The sequence below is a fragment of the Parasteatoda tepidariorum genome, chromosome 10 (genome assembly GCF_982258835.1).
Source record: "Parasteatoda tepidariorum strain Cologne lab strain chromosome 10, Ptep-v5.0, whole genome shotgun sequence".
NCBI classification, from domain to species: domain Eukaryota; kingdom Metazoa; phylum Arthropoda; class Arachnida; order Araneae; family Theridiidae; genus Parasteatoda; species Parasteatoda tepidariorum.
The window spans coordinates 44,564,145-44,583,533 of record NC_141764.1 but is presented as its reverse complement, the minus strand read 5'-3'; the positions used below and the strand labels follow the sequence as shown (position 1 = coordinate 44,583,533).

Here is a 19,389-nt window from a genome sequence, read left to right as displayed (position 1 = left end):
ATTGTGAACGATAAAGATTAGTAAATTTTGCCCTAGAAGAAAAATTGATTCTTGATAAATATTCCAAAAGCAATAATCAAAGCTACTTCTAGTTATAAGTGCATTCCAAAAATTCCAAGATATTTAATACCATAAAGAGAAGTTAATGATTTTACACTTTATTTATTTTATATGAAAGGATTTCTGAAAGATCTCAGGATTATATTCTTATAAACGATATTCCACTTTTATTCTACTAAGAAAATTCTGTTCTTTCTTCTAGTTTTTCGAACTTTCGAAGGTGAGATGAATGCAGTGATGAAAGAGCTGTCAGCGATTGAGGATTTAAGGAACATTGAAAATGCTTTTGATGATGAAGAGCCTTACATTAATCTCGAAATTCTACAGGAAAAGACGCTTTTCACAAAAGGGCCGAGGGTACTATATTATTTTTCGCATTTCTTTTGATTAAATTTAACAAGCTTTATTTTCATGACTGCTAAGGTTCAAAATATTTATTAAAGATGTAGCTTGAATTTTAATTAGCTTCTCTAAAAAATTAAATTTCTTAAAAATCAATTCCATATCACTTTGCTTTTTATGCTATTATTGAGTCATCTTATACCCATCATTATTTTTGGTCTCATTATTGCATGGTTATTTCCATGGTATATACACGGACAATAATTAAGTTTGCATTTACAAGTTGTTCTCTCAAAAAGCTTAAAAAAAAGAACTATTTCTCAGAATGACTTAATATTACACATGAGTATACTCAAAGCTATGATAATTATCAATTTATTTATTATTTTGGGAAAGAAAAAAAATTTAACCGACATACTGTTACTTTATTCATTATAAGATGCTAAAAAAAGATTGTATTAAATTTTAAAATGCAAACTGAAACACGTGACGTGAGCATCTCGCAGAAACGTGTGATAAAAAAGCGTGAAACATTATCACTAACTCGCCTTTTCTGTATAACAGCTTTTCCAATTAAGAGTCCGATTTTTCAATAACATATAGTCATGAGTCATAGAATAACACGAACTGCTTGTTTCAAGCTTTTTGATTCAAATGTATTGATTGGGGCTCACGTTACGTTTTTCAATTAGCATCTTTAAACAAGCATATCTTTTAAAGCAATAGTTTTAGAATCTTATGACGAGTGTAGCGCTATCTACAGATCATTTTTTGAACTCTTTTCTTTAGCAGAACAATTTTCTATTGTAATATGTATATTCATGTGAAATTTAGACTCATCATGAGCATGGGTATCTTTTTTAAAGCCTTTTGAAAATGCAATTTAAGGCCTGTAAACGTCGCAAAATGAACAGAAGGATACCATATCGTGTCAATATTTTCTTTTTTTCTTCCTTAGTTTAGGAAAGGTTTTGTGTAAATTAGGTTTCATTATCACATTTTGATTTTTTGATATATATACAGCATGTTTTACTTCACGTATTGCACCATTAACTTACGATCAATATACCGTTATATTTACAATTTAATATGACAACATAACATGATCTGCTAACTTTAATCATGCAGCTGATAATTCTTTTTAAACTTAGGCACAGAAATGCAACACGGATAGCTTCATTATTTTGTCTCAATTTCTTTTATAGATCCCAAACATTTTATTTTATTTCATATGCTGCACTATTATATTTAGTTTCAGAGAATTCTCAAGGTCTGTAATCATTGTAACGCAAATGAAAAATACTGTTAACATTTTTGAAATTTATATGAATCATCCTTAAACAAATCTATTATTACATTATAATTGTTTGAGTTATCCAGCACCTTCATGGACAATTACGTTATTCCCATGCCTTAGTTTCCTTCCTTGATCTTTTCAAAGCTATAATTACATGCTGCTTATAATTATTTTACAATTATAGAAATATTGCTTTCAAGAAAAGCTTTTATTGTAATAACGCAATTTTTCAAATGTTGAACAATATATTTTTTTTCTACATGTGTCCCACCGTTATTCTTGCCTTTATACCTTTATTAGTTCCAGGTGAATCTACATTGGGCTAACATTTTAAGCTAAAATTTCCAACTATCAAATTCAATCCAATTTTGCATCCCACTCTTATAGGTTTTCAACACGTTCTTTATCATCATTAATAAAATTAATATTTTTCTTATCTCTTGAGATAGCTTTGAAGTGTTTTAGTTAAAAAAATTCAAATATCTTTTGATTTTCAGCAATATTTTTTAAATTTTTTTAAAAAGCAATGCAGATACCACTGCTTTATAAGCAGGCACTAAATGTTTCAGGAAACTCAAGTCGGACGAAACATGTTTTTGAAAAGACACACCTAATTTTAAAGACAATGATGTTTCAGTTGAAAAATATTGCATCATTGAGAGATTAAAATAAAAGTAGACTGATTACGCTATTAATGAAAAAAATAAAAACTAATCCCTATTCCAATTATATTCAATCTGTGAAACTTAGTAAATTTATCCTTTATAAAATTTTTTTCTAAGTTATTTATTTTCCCAATTAGCTTAACTTCCTTAATTATTCTTGTGCGTTAATCAATGAAAATTTTTCTTACTTTTAACATTTAACTAACTTAAAATGTTTTAAATAAAATTTAATTTTTGAAATTTCTTACAAAATCTATTCTCAAAATAATTATTTTTGTTAAAGGAACTGTTAAATTTCTTTTCGGCGATAATTATTATATTTAATTATAAATTCTTAATGGAATTAAACAAAAATCAAGAATAAAATTTCATCCCAAAACAATAAGTCAAGCTAAACGAAGTACAAAAGTAAGTCACAGTAAGTCAGTCCTCTTTTATAAGTAATGAAATATATCCAAAATTATATTATAACTATAGTATTTTTGATACTGTTTCTAAATTAATTGAATTGATTATGATTTTATAATTAGCAAATTATTGTGTATATACTGAACTATCAAGAAACTATAAAAGCAGTTTTACCAAAAGACGTTTTCAATTTATAAAAATACAATAATTTTTATTTCATTAGAAAATAAAATTTCTAATTTGCCAGAAAAAGAAATTGATATATGTTTTTAAAAAATATTTAATAAACATACGAATTTATTTTAATTGATTTTTAATAGTTAAAGTTAGATTGGTTGTTTAAAATTTAAATATTTCTTATAGAATTTTTCATTAGTTTTTCCTGGAAGAAGCTGGCTGTTTGCAGGAAATCTTTCTAAGATTGAAGGGAAGCATTATATCGAGGTATTATTTTTGAGCTATGCATTTTTTAAAATGTGCATCATTGTTCCACAAACACAGATCTTAAGTACCTATTTAAATAATTTTTATTTGAAATAAAGCAAAAAAAGAAAAAAAACTACACTTATGGTTATTATTTACTACAATTGCATGAAATTTTTCAATTGAAAACTATTCATAATTTAATTTTTTTTCAAATTTAATGTCCGAAATTTGTGTTAATTTAGTAGAGGCAAACCATTAGATTGGTTTTAAGTTAGATTTGCAGATAGTTATATTTCAATGATCATGTATCAAGACTTGGATAAAGATGAAAAAGAACACTCTAAATTGCTTTGTTACTCACTCTAATAAAAAGAAAGTAACTCATAGTTAACGAAAGAAAAATTACAACTTTACAACGTATGGTAAGGAGCAAAATTTTGAGACGATATGTTTCTCTGTTGAAACTTTTTCTGCATGCAAAATTTCTTAATGATATGAATTAATAATTTGTAGCTTTAGTAATTCTGCATGGGGAGCAGCTAATAATATACTTGAAAATTTTTAATATAATAAACACCAAACGAGAATTTAAAAAATTGAAATCAAAACAGTTGATATAATGCAGTTTTTCTAAAATTTTATTGAAATTAATTATAATATATGAATATATACCAAATTTTTAATACTTCGTTGCGTATCCTTTTGCTTTTATGAAAGTGGCACACCGCGTGGGCATGGAATTGAAGAAACCTTCTGAAATGGACATTCCAACTGTAGATCTTGAAGGAGTTCTGCCTTCAAAGAATGCTTCCGTGCCCCAACTTTTTTTTGATGAATTCCCAAAGGCGTACTATTGGATTCAGGTCAGGTGATAAACTAGGACGATTAAAAGTTTTTACTTTCTTTACAATTAAGTTAAAAGTTTTAACTTAGGTGTAAACCAACAAATCTCAATCGGGAGCATAGGGTTATTTCAGGTATTTTGCCAATAATCAGGCAGAAACTGCTTCTGAACTGACTACACATGGTAATGTCTCCCTGAAGAAACTGCCTTGTTGTCAGTGCTTTCTATTCTTTATTTATATTTTTGTTTGTGTGTTGGATTTTTGGTGTTTTTTCGACGAATTCTGATGTCTCTTACTGTCCTTTTCGGTCACACACACGCACGCACGCACGCACACACACACACACACAGAGATATATATATATATATACACACAGTCCAGTCACATTAATGTGACCACCTGTCAAAATCCAGAATAACCACCTTTGGCAGAGTAAACCGCTACGAGACGTGCAGGAAGAGAGTCAATTAGGTTTCTGAAGGTGTTCACTGGGATGTTGAGCCATGCCGACTCCAGTGCCGTGGCCAGCTGCGCTAGATTACGCTGTTGAGGATCCATGGAGCGAACAACCCGATCGAGGTGGTTCCACAGATTCTCGATTGGGTTTAAATCCGGTGAGTTTGCTGGCCAGGGGAGTACGGTAAATTCATCCTGGTGTTCTTCGAACCACGCACATGCATTGCGAGCTGTATGACACCTCGCATTGTCCTGGTGGTAGATGCCATCATTTTGAGGAAAAATCATTTGCATGTAGGGGTGGACGTGGTCCGCAAGGGCAGATACGTACTTGTACTGTTCCATAGTGCCTTCCACAATGATGAGTGCACCCAATGAATGCCAGGAAAGCATTCCCCAAACCATAACGCTCCCTCTTCCAGTCTGCAGCCTTCCGGCAATTGTTGCAGGGTGCTTGCTTTCAGACGTTTCACGCCGTATACGCCAACGTCCATCTGTCCCATGGAGCTAAAATGTGATTAATCGGAAAAAGCCACCTGTTATCACTCTGTGGACGTCCAGTTGCGGTACTGGCGTGCAAATTCCAGCCTTCGTCACCGATGAACAGCAGTCAGCATGGGTGCATTAACCAGGCGTCTGTTGCGGAGGCCCATGCGCAGCAACGTTTGCTGAACAGTTGTTGAGGATACACTCTTGGTAGCCCTTTGGTTCATTTGGGCGGTCAGTTGCTCAACAGTTGCACGTCTATTCGTCTGAATGCATCTCCGTAGCTTTCGTTCGCCTGTGCCATCTTCGCCTGTGCCACGCCGCTTGTTTTGTATAGTGCCATTTTGCCATGCACGGTATACTTTTACCATGGCGGCACGCGAACAGTTCACAAAATCAGTTGTTTCCGAAATGCTTCCATCCTTGGTCCGAAAGCCAATAATCATGCCCTTTTGGACGTCGGATAAATCGCTACGTTTCTGCATTGCGCCAACGACTGAAATGCTTTTCGATGCCCTAGGACAGTGGTCGGCAAACTTATTAGCCAAAGAGCCAAATATGAAAATTACAACAATTTTTAAAAAAATTGGGAGCCAAATCTGCTTGTTTAGTAAACTTTTATTACACTAAATAAGTAGTACACTAAATAAAGCTATATTTCATACTTTATAAATATTTATTAATGCGAACAATGTGCTTGCATCTCTTTGGAAAGTTTGAGTAAGTCAGGTTTGTATGTTGTTGTTTTTAATTTTAGGCATAATTCCAAGTTCTAATCAATAAGACGACTCCTCAGTTTACTCTTGATAATGCTCATGCTTGAAAAAGATTGTTTCTCATATATATGTAGAACTGAAAAGGTAAAGAACAGCAAACGCGAGCTTTTTCAGCTGATCGTAAGAGTCAGGAATACTATTCCAAGCGTTGAAAATGATCATGTCTTCCTTCTCCAGGTCATTCTAAGCAGGCCACTTGTGTTGTAAACTAAGATCAAATTTTTTCTTCTCCAATATTTCCAATTCAACACAAAGACGTTCGAATTTAGAGCGCCATACCTCCTTCTTTGTTAAATCCAGGAATTGTATTTCAAAGCTACCAATGTCAATTTCAAAAGGAGAAAATTTCAACTCGGTTATCGTAGCATTAAGAGGATTTTTGACAAATGCTAAAGTTGCTCAGCTGTTTTTAAATTCCTGAAACCTGCTGAGAAATGCTTCCCTCATATTTAAAATTATTGTATTAAAATGGTGTTTATCAATATAGGAATTATTTTCTTGGCGATGCTTCAGCAGTATCGGAAAGTGAAACAATGTTTCCCTCTCAAAATCCTGAGCAAAAATGGATAATTTGTTTCCGAATGTTATTACTTCTTCTAACATCGAAAAAATTAAATTTCCTTTCCCTTGTAGTTTACGATTAAGCTGATTTAGATGAGACGTAACGTCCACCATGAAATAGAAGTTTTGGATCCACTGATCGTCTGTTAGTTCTGGATAGTGAACGCCCTTTTCAAGGAGAAATGCTTTAATTTCCGGAAAAAGAGACGCGAAACGCTTTAAAACGTTCCCTCTTGATAACCAACGTACCTTGTTATGAAGCAGAAGATCACTCTCCATTTCAAATAAAAATTCTTTGAATTGGCGATGATTAAGAGCTTTAGCTAAAATGGGGGTATTAGCTAAATGGTAATCGGTAATCACTAATTCCATAACTTTACAAATTTCATCCGGAAATGTTTGCTCACAAAGCGCTTCTTGGTGAATGATACAATGGTAAACAAGTATCTTGTGATTAATTTTTTCCTTCAAAATAGCAAAAACCCTTTTCTTACGCCGGTCATACTTTTGGTCCCATCTGTTGAAATCGACACAATTTTATCGAGGGGAATATGATGTTTATCCATACATTCAATTACAGCATTTGCGATATCTTCTCCACGCGTTTGACCTTTGAGTGGCAATAATCCTAAAAGTTCTTCTTTAGGGCCTGAATGAGACATAAATCTTACAAAAAGTGAAACTTGCGCTGTATCATTTATGTCATAAGACTCGTCGACTGCTATTGATAAAGCCGAAACCAATTTCAGATCTTCGATATGCTGGGTGGTTATATTCGAACACATTTTAATTTTTCTATCTTTAATGGTTTTGGCAGACAATGGTACCTCTTTAATTCTTTTCAGAATATCTGCTTTGTTCCTGAAATCCCGAAATAACTCTTCGGATTAATTTATCAAAATAAGATGTAATTTTTTCTTACCAAGTTTTTTTTTTAAATGAAAATATTATTGCGCCTTCCGTGGATATTTGAGCCAGAGCCGCACTTAAGGAGTCAAAGAGCCACATGCGGCTCTGGAGCCGCACTTTGCCGACCACTGCCCTAGGACATCCAATATATACACTACACTGTAATGTGCTGCCACATGCACTCTGTGATTGATTATTTCACGTTGACGTCGAAAGTAGGTGGTGGCCACATTAATGTGACTGGACTGTGTATATATATATATATATATATATATATATATATATATATATATATATATATATATATATATATATATATATATATATACTGAACAAAATATATTTTAAAGCACATAACTGTCGTTTTAAAAATTATATTAAATGATAAAGTAACACTTGATTAAAAGAATTAGGGCGAATATATTACTGAAAATGTGCTTGTTTTTAAATGAAGTACTTTTGAAAAGAAGCCACTAAATTGATTCTCATATGCATAAAAATATGCGTTGTCAGAAAACAAACAAAGAACGAGTATAAGAAATAAATAAAACTCCAGCAGTTAATAAAATTAAAACAGTTCTTGGGACAGTGGAATTCAAAAAATATAATAAATCTTATTATTAAAAGAAGATACTTCTGAGTTAACTTTCTAATTAAAAATAAACTATATCTGTATGTTATTTTATAAAATTAAAATAGCAAGCAATTTTTTATACGTAATTTAAATAAAATTACTGTTCATTGTTGATAACAGATGGCGCAAGATTTAAAATATTTGAAGGACGTATTTTTATTTCTTTTCATTCTCGAAAATGGTTGCTAGAAAAGTGAGAATTGCACAATTTATTAGTAAATTGTCATGTATTAGTAACTTTATTCATAAAATTATAGGAGAAAGAAATATGAAACATTTCATTTGAATAGGATTGAAAAAAAGAAGTCTTTTTTTCCATTTTTTTAAAAAATGCGTTTAACTTTCTTTTTTGAATGATCTTTTTTATCTATAAAATTGTCAGATTAAGATGAGATTTTATTTATTCATCTAAAATTTATTACTACACAATGAAACACATTGAATAATGCGTAAACGCAACTTTCGGTTGAAAAAAATATTATGATATTTATTTGTCTGCATTTTAATTTAATAATTCTTTAATACGTAGCGGCTTCCTACAAATAATAGTTCATTGAAAAAAATGTTTCGATATATGTAATTGAATGAAATCGCCCATTTAAATTGTAATTATATAATATTCGTATGCTTTATTTTTATCATTGCAAAATGCACATATAATAAAAAAAGATCTAATTTTTAAAATATATTTGCTATAATTTATTTCATCCAAATCAAAGTTTTCAAAGCTTAATTGTACGTTACTATGGTTTAGTTTGAGCTGAAATATGATGGGGCACACAATATATTTTTCTGAGGGCGTAGTATTAGCAATTAAAGACAATCGGACATAGTATATATGCATGGTTAAATTTAACTACAAACTATACTATGAAAAAATTCCAGATGAAATTACGGTAAAAAAATATCGACATTTAGCATGCCAGTATATCTTACCGTAAAATTGTATGGTAGAAAAGTTAATATATAGTAATATTTATAGTAATATTTATAATAATATTTACTGTAAAATCACTGAGATTGAATAAATATTACTGTACTACGGTGAAAGTGAATCAGTATTCAAATTACCAGTATTTTTTACCACGTAAAAAGGGACTAAAATTCATGTTTTGCAACTTTCACCATTTTTGAAAAAAATTAAGAAAAATGATGAATGAATTAAGAGAAATTATGAAAAATGATTAATATACTTTTGATTAAAACATTTTATTTTATTTTATAGTATTGGGCTATTTTGTTGTCGGATTGTTTAATTCTAGCAAGAAGGACTGAACAAAGAGTACTACTAATATTAGAAGAACCTGTTCTTTTACGGTCCATTTATCAAGCAACATTTGATGTGAAAAAATGTGGTAAGCCATTTACTATTAATTCATTATTCAATTTTTAGTCATCCTTAAACATGAAATCGTCATTCTTAAACATGATTTTTAAACATTATTTGTTCTAATTGTAAATAGTGAGGAGCGTATAGTAAAATCTAAATGCGATTCCTTGTAAAAAGTTTATTAAGCAACAGCAAAAGAATTGAAATTCATAAAGATTAAAAAAAAAACAATAATAAAAAAATATTTTTGACATTGGTGGAGATTTAGGTAATTGCAACTGGAAAAGAAATGAAGTGATTATGCCTAATCATGTGATTTAAATCAGATTTAATTGGATAATAAAACGTCACGAGCTTTTGCAAATTTGATTGGCTTCTGAATGGACAAATGTCATGATTTGCCTAGGATGACGTCACTTTCATGGATCCAATTGTGCTCGTGTTGGTGCCAATGGCGAACTATTTTCGTGTGAAAATTGTACTGCAGTCGATAGAATATTGTGTTCATTGAAGTTAATAGATAATTGTGTCAAAGTGAATATTGTGGTGATATATTTAAAAAATAATTGCGTTTATGTGAACATTATTTTGATTTCAATTGAGAAATCTGCTAATATTGTTGTTGTCTTGTTCAGTAGTGCAAGGAAAATTAAATTTGTCCAAAAGTATCTAAAACAGCTTTGGCCACATCAATAATCTCAATGGAATAGAGGAGTTGCTGCGGAGGATCCAGATGGATCCTGAAGAGCTTTGCCAATATGGCTGGGCAATCAAAGACATGGTTGGGAGAGAGTTCTGTGTCGATGCAGTGAGGACAACTTCTGCTGCTTCGATGGCCATCGGGAGATATTTTCATTCCCTTGAAGTGTTTAGTTCTAAATCTAAATCACTTCCAAGAGTAGTGCAAATCTGCTAATGTAAATATTATTTGTCTGATGCAAAGTTCGCCTGAAGGACTGAATTGTAAAAAACATTTCTTATTCCATTATAAACTCGGGGTAAGGTGGGGATTTCTTTTTTAATTATTTTAATTATTATTTCTTAAGTGCATATATATTTATCAAAAATTAAGTTTTAAATACCCTGGTCTATCTTGGGTTCCATAGCAAGAAATATCTAAATCTATATCTAAATCTATCTATCTATCTATAATCTATATCTTATATCTAAAATGTTGCAATGCATTTTGAAAATAGTTCTCATTCAACCTGTTAAACATTATTGAATCGAAACTCATGAACTAGAGAAATATTTTTGAAAAAAAAAATTAAATTTATTACTTGCTGTTGTCGTTATGAAAATATAAATGAAAGTTTCCTTTTCAGATTCTGAGTTCCGAATACTATTTGCTGCCGAGGTAAGCAATTTAAAATAAAATAATATAAAAATTTATCTTAATAAGTTCCAGTCATTTGAAACCTTTTATTTCGTTAGTGGCAAACATTGGTGACTCTTTTAAACATTTTTATTTTATAAGAACTTACATTCTAGTACATGTTTTCAAAATACATACTCAGCAAAATGTTAGACTTCGCTAAAAGTAGAAACTAAGAAGAAAAAAAAAACTCTAGCAAACTTGCATTTAAAAACTACCTTTCTCAATTCTTTAATATATTAATGTAAATTGAAGTAAAGTTACATAAATATAGGTTGATTTACAATAGTTCTGCGTTCAGTTTCAATGTGATATACACTGTTAGAATTTTCATTCTAAAATTATGGTAAAATAACAGGCAGTCGTCTGTCCATCCGATTAACCGTAAAGTTTACGGTGTAAAGAACATTTTTTACTTTTACGGTTTTGAAACCGCTTTCAACTAGCATGGTTATAAAACCATTATAACAAAACATATGTTTTTTCAACCATTTACAACTAGCATGGTTTCAAAACCATAAAAACGAAATTTAACTGGACATAAGATCTAGGCTTTTTGTTAGGTAATGGGCATTGGGGAGTGCAGTATACTGGAAACTCTTCATGTGTTGAAAGGAATGGAGGAAATAATGTGGTGCAAACGTTAGGACTGCAACCCCAGTTTTGTCAGTCATGAGACTGACAGATTAGACCTCTCGGCTGGAATATGTATGCTACTGCTAGGAACTAAGTATGCTTTGGAGAAAAGTAAAATCAATTTAACATCAACTACATGTACTTTGTTTTGATATTAATTTGACGATAAATTTTAAGTTTAAGCAATTTTCGGATCATTAGCTATGTTAATTGAGGGCTTGATATTAGAAGAAGTGACCCACGTTCGAATAATGGCAGTTGCTTATAGATTTGTATGTTGTTCTCGTATACCGGTCATAGTGCTGATAATAACTTTAAGTTAAACTGAACTTTAGTGTTAAACTGAAGATTGGTAGAAAACATTTCCATCAAGCTAACTGTGGAATATTTTGTTATTTTCGCCCCTTTAAAAGTCACATGAGAGTTTGTGTAATTCAAAAATGACAAGTTTAAATTGATATTTGACACGTAGCTACTTTGTCATCTATAACTCGATCAAAAATGTATAGTAATAAATTTAAATAATATGAGTCATATATTCAATGCATGTATTGACTAGTAACCACCTATAAACATATACACCGAAGAGCCATTACATTATGACCACCTGCTAATAACGTGTAGGACCACCTTTAGCTCTCAAAATGCAAGCACCACATTGATTCCACAAGGTGCTGATAGGTAATCTGAGGTATCTAGTACCAAGCGCTCACCAACTGGTCCTGTAATTCCCTCACATTACGAGGATGTAGCGTGGCAGCATGAATTTGGTTTTCCAAGTAGGAAAACAAATGCTTAAGGTTAAGGTTAGGTGAATTTGGGGGCCAAGACATGACTTGAAAGTCACTGGAATGTTCCTCAAACCAATCCATGACGATTCGACCCTTATGACATGGTGCATTATCCTGTTGGCCACCATTCCCCGCAGGAAAAACTGTTGCCATGAATGGGTGAACCTGGTCTGCAACTATGTTCAAGTAGCTTACAGACGTCAGGGATTGTTCTATGAGGATTATGGGTTCTAATATGCCCCATGAAAACATTGTTCCTGGGCGAGAAACCATGAAAACCTGGGCGAGCCCATTGTTATAGATGGAAGGTGGTCATAATGTAATGGCTCTTCGGTGTATAAATGTCAATAAGTAAAATTGAACATTCGTATGTGCAAATGCCTCCATAGCGTTACTCTTTGTTCTTGAATACATCGATACATTACTAACCTTATTGAACAATTTTAAATATACCTTATAACTATGATTTAAATAAAATACAAAATTTTTAGCATTTACCAACATACGTGCATATAATTTTTAAAAAATAAATTACTTAACTACTTCTAATTCCCCTTGAAATATATCTAAGAACACAATATTTAGATATAATTTTAAAAACAAGTTTGATATCTTCTGTTATAAAATATGTATTTCCAAATTCTTTTGTAAATTTAAAGAGTTTTACATAATTTACTTTCTCCGAGTACCTGGATGACCCAGAAACCTTTAAAGAGTTTTATGAAAATCTGGCATTTAATCTTGTTTTAAAAGAGTAAGTAGCATGAACCGCCTTTTCACAAGATTAACTCATATTCCCCTTCTTTACATTGCACTCAGACAAGATTTCATGGATGGTTTATTTTTAAGAGAGTCTGATTAAATATTTAAAATGACGAGGCTTTCAAATTTCAATTCTGAGCATTAGAGCTTTTTTTGTTTCGAGTTTAGTATTTTTAGACATCAAAAACTTATTTGTTCGCAAAAAATGGAAGATGAAAAAAATATTTTTTACCCAGAATCTTTGTTTTTTTTTCCCATTTATTTTTCGATTTTTTTTCTGACCTTATAAATTATTTAAGCTTGTTAAAGTACATATTGCTGTACCTTAATAAGCTTCAAATTGCAAGTTAACATAATAAAATCCTGGCATTTTTTATTGACTTTTAATTTTTTTCCTGATGATACTAGATTTCAGTGAGTTTTACTTTTTTTTAATTTTAAAGAAATATTTTTCTTTTATTGCAATATAGTGTGGTTAATAAACAGGATATTACAGTACCTTGTGAAGCTATGGCTTCTTCAAAGTAGCCCCTTTAAAATAATTTTAAAAGAATTTCACATTGCAATATTAAAAAAGGCGCCATCTACTTGAAAGATTTAAATGCCACTGACATTAATCAAAATATGACATCTGCGATACATGTCATATATTTAAATTAATATCAGTGATGTCTAAATTCTTTTCCTAGGAGGTGCTTAAGTTTAAAATATACAAATAAAAGTAAAATAATTGAATATAATATGAAATAAAATTTCGTTTTGTTAACCATTATGAATCTGTAGGGGTTTAAATTACAGGAATTTACAGACTACGTACTCACTCTCTTTTCAGTAATGCAGTACATAATGCGTCATTCTTGAGATTATGCATTTTGCTTAATAATGAGAACATGGGATTTTAAAATTCAGTTATATTTGTTTAGGAGTTATTTTTTCACATTTTTGCTTAATTTTTGGGAAATTCATTTTTACTGTGTTATTAAACTGTACTTCAAGATAATTTTATTTAAATCAGTGTTTAAACTTATTAACCGTTATACAGTTATTTATTTCTGGTACAAATTACGCTAATATACTGTTATGAAATGATTTTTTATTTTTTTTTTACCAAAAATTTCCTAACGGTAATTTTCTCAGAATTCTTTCTCCGTCCGCGATTACTCGTTAATAAGAAAAAAAACACTGCCGTTAGTTTAAAGCTTTTAATTTGAAATTATTATCAAAATAAAGAAATTTAGTAATAGTAGAGAATAAGAACACTCTTTAAAAGAATGATGAATATTACTCTAAATATCATTTAATAACGTACAATGAAACATTTTAGTGGTAACAAACACCTCTCTAACTTACTTCAATTGTATACTCCAAATGCAGTACGATGGTGATCAAAGAAATCTGGATCTTTTAAGTCAATTACAGATCTTTCCATAAGAATTTTGCAAATAAGAATATGCGTTACTGAAATGAGAAACTTTTTAATATCATAATGGTGCATAAAAAATTTTGATCTTCTTAGCTAATTAAAGATCCTACTATACGAAGTTTCGCAAATAGGAATGCACCGATTGTAATGAGAATTTTTTTATCAATATTATAACGATAGTGACCAAAGAAATTTTGATTTTCTTGGTTAATTAAAGATCCTACCATATAAATTTCTGCAAATAAGAATGCACCAATTATAAGGAGAAACTTTTGAGCATCATTATCATGATATTGACCAAATAAAACTTGATTTTATTTGATAATTAAATATCCTACCATACGACTTTTTGCAAATAATAATGTACCAATTGTAATGAGAAACTTTTGAACAACATTATCATGATAGTGACCTGAGAAATATTAATCTTATTAGTCAATTAAATATCATATCCTACCATATGACTTTTTGCAAATAAGAATGTACCGATTGTAATGATTAACTTTTGAACATCATTATCATGATAGTGACCAAAGAAATCTGGATCTTCATAGTTAATTAAAAGATCCTATACTATGATTTTTCGCAATAAAGAATGCACCACTGCCATGAAAAACTTTTTACCATCATTATCTTTTAAAATTATATCGAGAAATGTTGTTTTTTGTATTCAAAATTTATTAAAGTTTTATAAAACTTTCATATCTTCTTGTTATAAAATGTCATTCAACACATATGAAAGCACATTTCATAAAGCATAATTTTACTTTTTTTAAACCTGGTTGTAAGATTTTAAGCTCTAGTGTATTAAGTTTTAGATAAACTTAGTTTTGAACTCTGTTATTCTTTTAAGTCGATTTTATCTTTTTTCAAACTTGCTTCAGTTTGAAAATAAAATAAAAGTTATTTTCTAAATCCTTTTTATTCATTTTTTCATGGTTCCATGTTTTGCAAATTGCCTTCAAAAAATTTAGTTATTGAAGTAGCATTTATTAACGTAAGTTTAATATACTTTTTACAGTCATAATGTTGTTGTTAAAAGAGAAATAATTTTTTGGAGGGGATTATATATATATTGTTTTATTTCTCTACTTGAATTTTGAAGATTAAGAGAAATGATAGTTAAGTTTTAAAGTTGAATGCAAGTCTAGAAGATTTGAAATTAATATCTGAATTCATCAATGGTATTGAGGTTTTTGAAGCCAATTAAAAGTTTTCTTTTCTCTCTATTCTAAAAAAAAGTTTTTGCAGTTAATTTTGTCCCCTGAAAAACTTTTTAACTACGTGATGAAAATCTAAGATTAAGGAATCAATTCATTCAGAATCTTTCAGGGAAGACATTTAGGGCATTCAAATCTTTTACATAATTTTAAATTTTTATTTATTTTAGTTTTAAAGCACGATTTTGCAGTTAATAATGAAGAATAACCGCCGTTCACAACAGCCAATCACATGTCTGAAAACGGCAAGCTTAAAAAAGCGATTTACAAGTCTGAATTTTCTTTTTCAGAGATGCAACCAATCACAAAATAGTTAGAATTTCATTCTTCAGTTTTACAACATCTCAACTTATTTCGTATTGATATATTGATTAATCTGATTATTTGTTTTCTAAAACGTTAATTCGTAAGTTTAATCTGGTTTTAAATCTTAATTCGATTTGTTTATTTAATGTATTTAGCGTAAAGAAAATGCTATTGGTGCATTGTTTATTTTAATTCCGCAAAATTAATGTTTTCATTTATAGTTATTTTGCTGAATATTATTAAAATATTTTTTTAAAAATTACCCTGTTCTTAACAATATTGCTTATTGAAAAATATTATAGTGTTTGCATATATATATATATATATATATATATATATATATATATATATATATATATATATATATATATATATATATATATATATATATATATATATATATATATATATATATATATATATATATATATATATATATATATATATATATATATATATATATATATATATATATATATATATATTGAATTAAATGTGTTAAAAATATATTCATTTCTTTGGGACAAAGTCTGTATTATTGTGATTATCATTTTTTTTAAACAAGTTTCATATTAAGATTATATCTGCACATTGATGTTAATTTCTGACAATTTTGGCTCATTTAGAGAACAAATAGGACATAGAAGGAACTGTAGTCAACGAAAAAAAGTGACATTGATATTGACACACTGCTTATTCTGCATTTAAGAAAATTAATTGTTTTCGATGATAACAGTTAATATTCAGTTTAATATTGAAATATATGAAATCAAAGCATTCTTGGTTTTGCGAAGCAAACCAAGCAAGAATTGCGAAGCAATTCTCCGGGGGTTGGCGAGCGTCAGCGAGCAGGGGGCGGAGCCCTCTAGTTTAATAAAAGATAGTTGCTTGCTAAAACTTTAAAAAATATTTACAATTAAATATAATAGCAGAATTTTAAAAGTAGCGTATGTACTTTGCTAGCTTTATTTATTTATCTTTTTGTTTTAATTTACAATTTTTATGAAATTCAAGCTAGTAAAATAGTTGTTTAAATAACTGCCTTTATTTGCAGTATAATACATTTATTTGTCGACTAATATACTATGATTTAATGAATGCAGAAAGGGAACCGTTTTGAAATCTCAGGTTAAATTAACTTAGCAGTCTAGAGACTACTTTGAATACGCCATTTTCCATTTGAAATTGCTTTATAAAGCTCATTACTTTATTAAATTATTATAATGAGCTGATTTTAATCATTTAATATACGGATCATTAATAAAATGATCATTTAATAAACTTAAACTGATTATAATAAATTAACAAAACTAATCGTAAAACTTGCTTTAATTTTGAGATAAATGAATAGATATAAATTAAAAATATAGAAGAATTTAATTTTATCCCAATATCACTTGACAAAACAGTTATATTGGAATAAAAGATACAATGCATTCATAAAAATTTGAAAGGGTTAATTATAAAATATTACAATTCTAATCATAAAAATCCTTATAGTCTTTATACTAATCATAAAAATAAAAAATAAACATTAAAACTAAAATCGTTTTAATATTATATCTAATTCTTGCAGCTATTCGACGAGCTACTTTTGTATGATGCAGACTTGAACTTAAACTGAAAAAAAATGTAAAAAATTAAAAATGTTGTGTGAAAAATAAAACTGTTATGTAAAAAATAAAAAATAAACGTATAAATGGAGATTTTAAATGGCATTATTTTATCCCATATTTACTAATTCTATTTTTACACTTGCTTTACTTCTCTGTAATAATTGTAGAACCTTAACATTATAGAATTTTAGAAGTCACTTGCATGTATAAAACTGTGACAAAGTAAAATGCTAAACTTCTGCGAAAAATTCGCTTCTCATTCGCCCTCCCAAAAGAAGGATGGAAAATTTCAAACGATTTCTGGAATCGGGGTTTAGGACTGCTCGTTTCATTGACTGTTCGAATTTTAAGACACTGGCATGAACGGAACTGGAGTTAAAAGAACACGCAAATACTTTTCGTTTTATTATGAACGAATTTTAAATAATCCTAACAAAAGCGATTTTTAGAATAGATGAAAGCTGTGAAATCTTGATTTATTAAAAGTTGTGAAATCTTGAGTTACCAGTTAACATAAAATGCATTATCTCTTCACTTCTCAAAATTGTAAAACACCCATCTAGTTCTTACTCTAGTGAAATTTATCGCAACTGTTTTTATTTTTGATTATCTCTAACTCGTGAATCGAATTTATATACAGCTAAGTATCCAGAAAATGAAAGATTTCGGAACAGTTATATAAGGCTTTTAAACGTGACTCACTTTAAAATGAATGAAAAGAGCAAAAATGTGCCAGTGGGTAAGTTAATAAAAATACAAAAGAAAGTGGGTCAGCAAAAATTAAATTCTTTCTAGAATTTATTCTGCTTATTTTTCATTTAATTCAATAGAACGTTTAAAGTGTATTTTTTTATGTGAGATTAAAAACTACGAAAAAAAAGCTAGATTTTACTGAAAGAAGTCATGCATTGAAATAATTTATCGAAATACAAAATGGGTATAAACTAATTGTATTTTATTTTATTACGTGCTCATATATTTTCATTAATTCACTAGTCTGACTTTATATATTAATGTAAAACTAATGAATAGAATTGAGGAACAAATTAATGAAAATAAAAAAGAGTTTAGTACATAAAAAACTGAATTCGTTAAAAAAACTAGTTTTTATTTTTCATTGTTATAGTTATTTAATTCATTTGAGTTTTTTAAGTTGAACTTTTGATATGAGAGTAAAACTGCGAGAATAGCAAGATTTTGCATAAAGGAAGTGACACACAAATTAAAAGAATTGTAAAAAGATTATATTTAAAAAAAATCAGAGACGCTATTGAAAGTTAATTTGGAAAAAAGTATTAATTAAAATTAAAGAAAATAGCTATGCATTAAAAAGAAAATTATTTTGGAAATGGTACTAATTGTTTGAGAAAAATTTAAAAAATCGCTAACTAAAAACTATTATTGATGCCAATGATACTTAATTAATTTTGCTAATATTTATCATAAGCTGTGTGAAAAGTAAAATTAATGGTGAAATGATGCTTATTTATTTAAGAGAAGCGTAAAAAATTGCATAACTTTTTTTTAAACTCCAATTATGCCTAATTAAGTTTGGCAATAAGTTTTAATGACTTTTGGAGGACTTTAATCTTCGCACTAGCACCGTATGCATAGACACGACAACAACAATAATAAGTATTAATTTAAATAAAAAACAAGCTTTGTACTTTAAAACAAAATAAACGGCGAAATGGTTATAATTCGTTTCAACAAAAAATTTAAAATCGTCATACTATTATAGACGCCAATAATGCTTACTTAATTATGGCAAGGGGCACTACTGGTAGTAAAATAATTGGTTAAGTTTTAATAAGTACCCCATAAACTAATTTAGGTACAATTAATTATGTAAGTGTGTTTGGTACATATTTAAACTAAATCAATACTTTAAGATATGGATAGTGTGGAAAGAGATTTCTTCAAAGGGAGAAAGCACCAAAGAAAATTACTCGACTTGGGTAAATTTTGAATGTTATGAGTTGGTGCCAAGCAACAACATCATGCCAAATGATATTGAATACAGTTAATCTTTATTCTGATGGTTTAATTCTGGTGGTGTTTTGAT

General features: G+C 29.3%; 1 protein-coding gene across 2 annotated transcripts in view; it reads left to right on the top strand.

The window, feature by feature from the left end:
- The window catches only part of LOC107451366 (uncharacterized), an 82,367-nt gene that overhangs the window by 44,312 nt on the left and 18,666 nt on the right, over nucleotides 1–19,389 (top strand). For both annotated transcript variants that reach the window (XM_071184632.2, XM_087154236.1), the window contains exons 12-15: nucleotides 263–417; nucleotides 3,136–3,216; nucleotides 9,091–9,220; nucleotides 10,521–10,552. In XM_071184632.2, coding sequence (XP_071040733.2) covers nucleotides 263–417; nucleotides 3,136–3,216; nucleotides 9,091–9,220; nucleotides 10,521–10,552 — 398 coding nt within the window. The remainder of the gene's footprint in view (nucleotides 1–262; nucleotides 418–3,135; nucleotides 3,217–9,090; nucleotides 9,221–10,520; nucleotides 10,553–19,389) is intronic.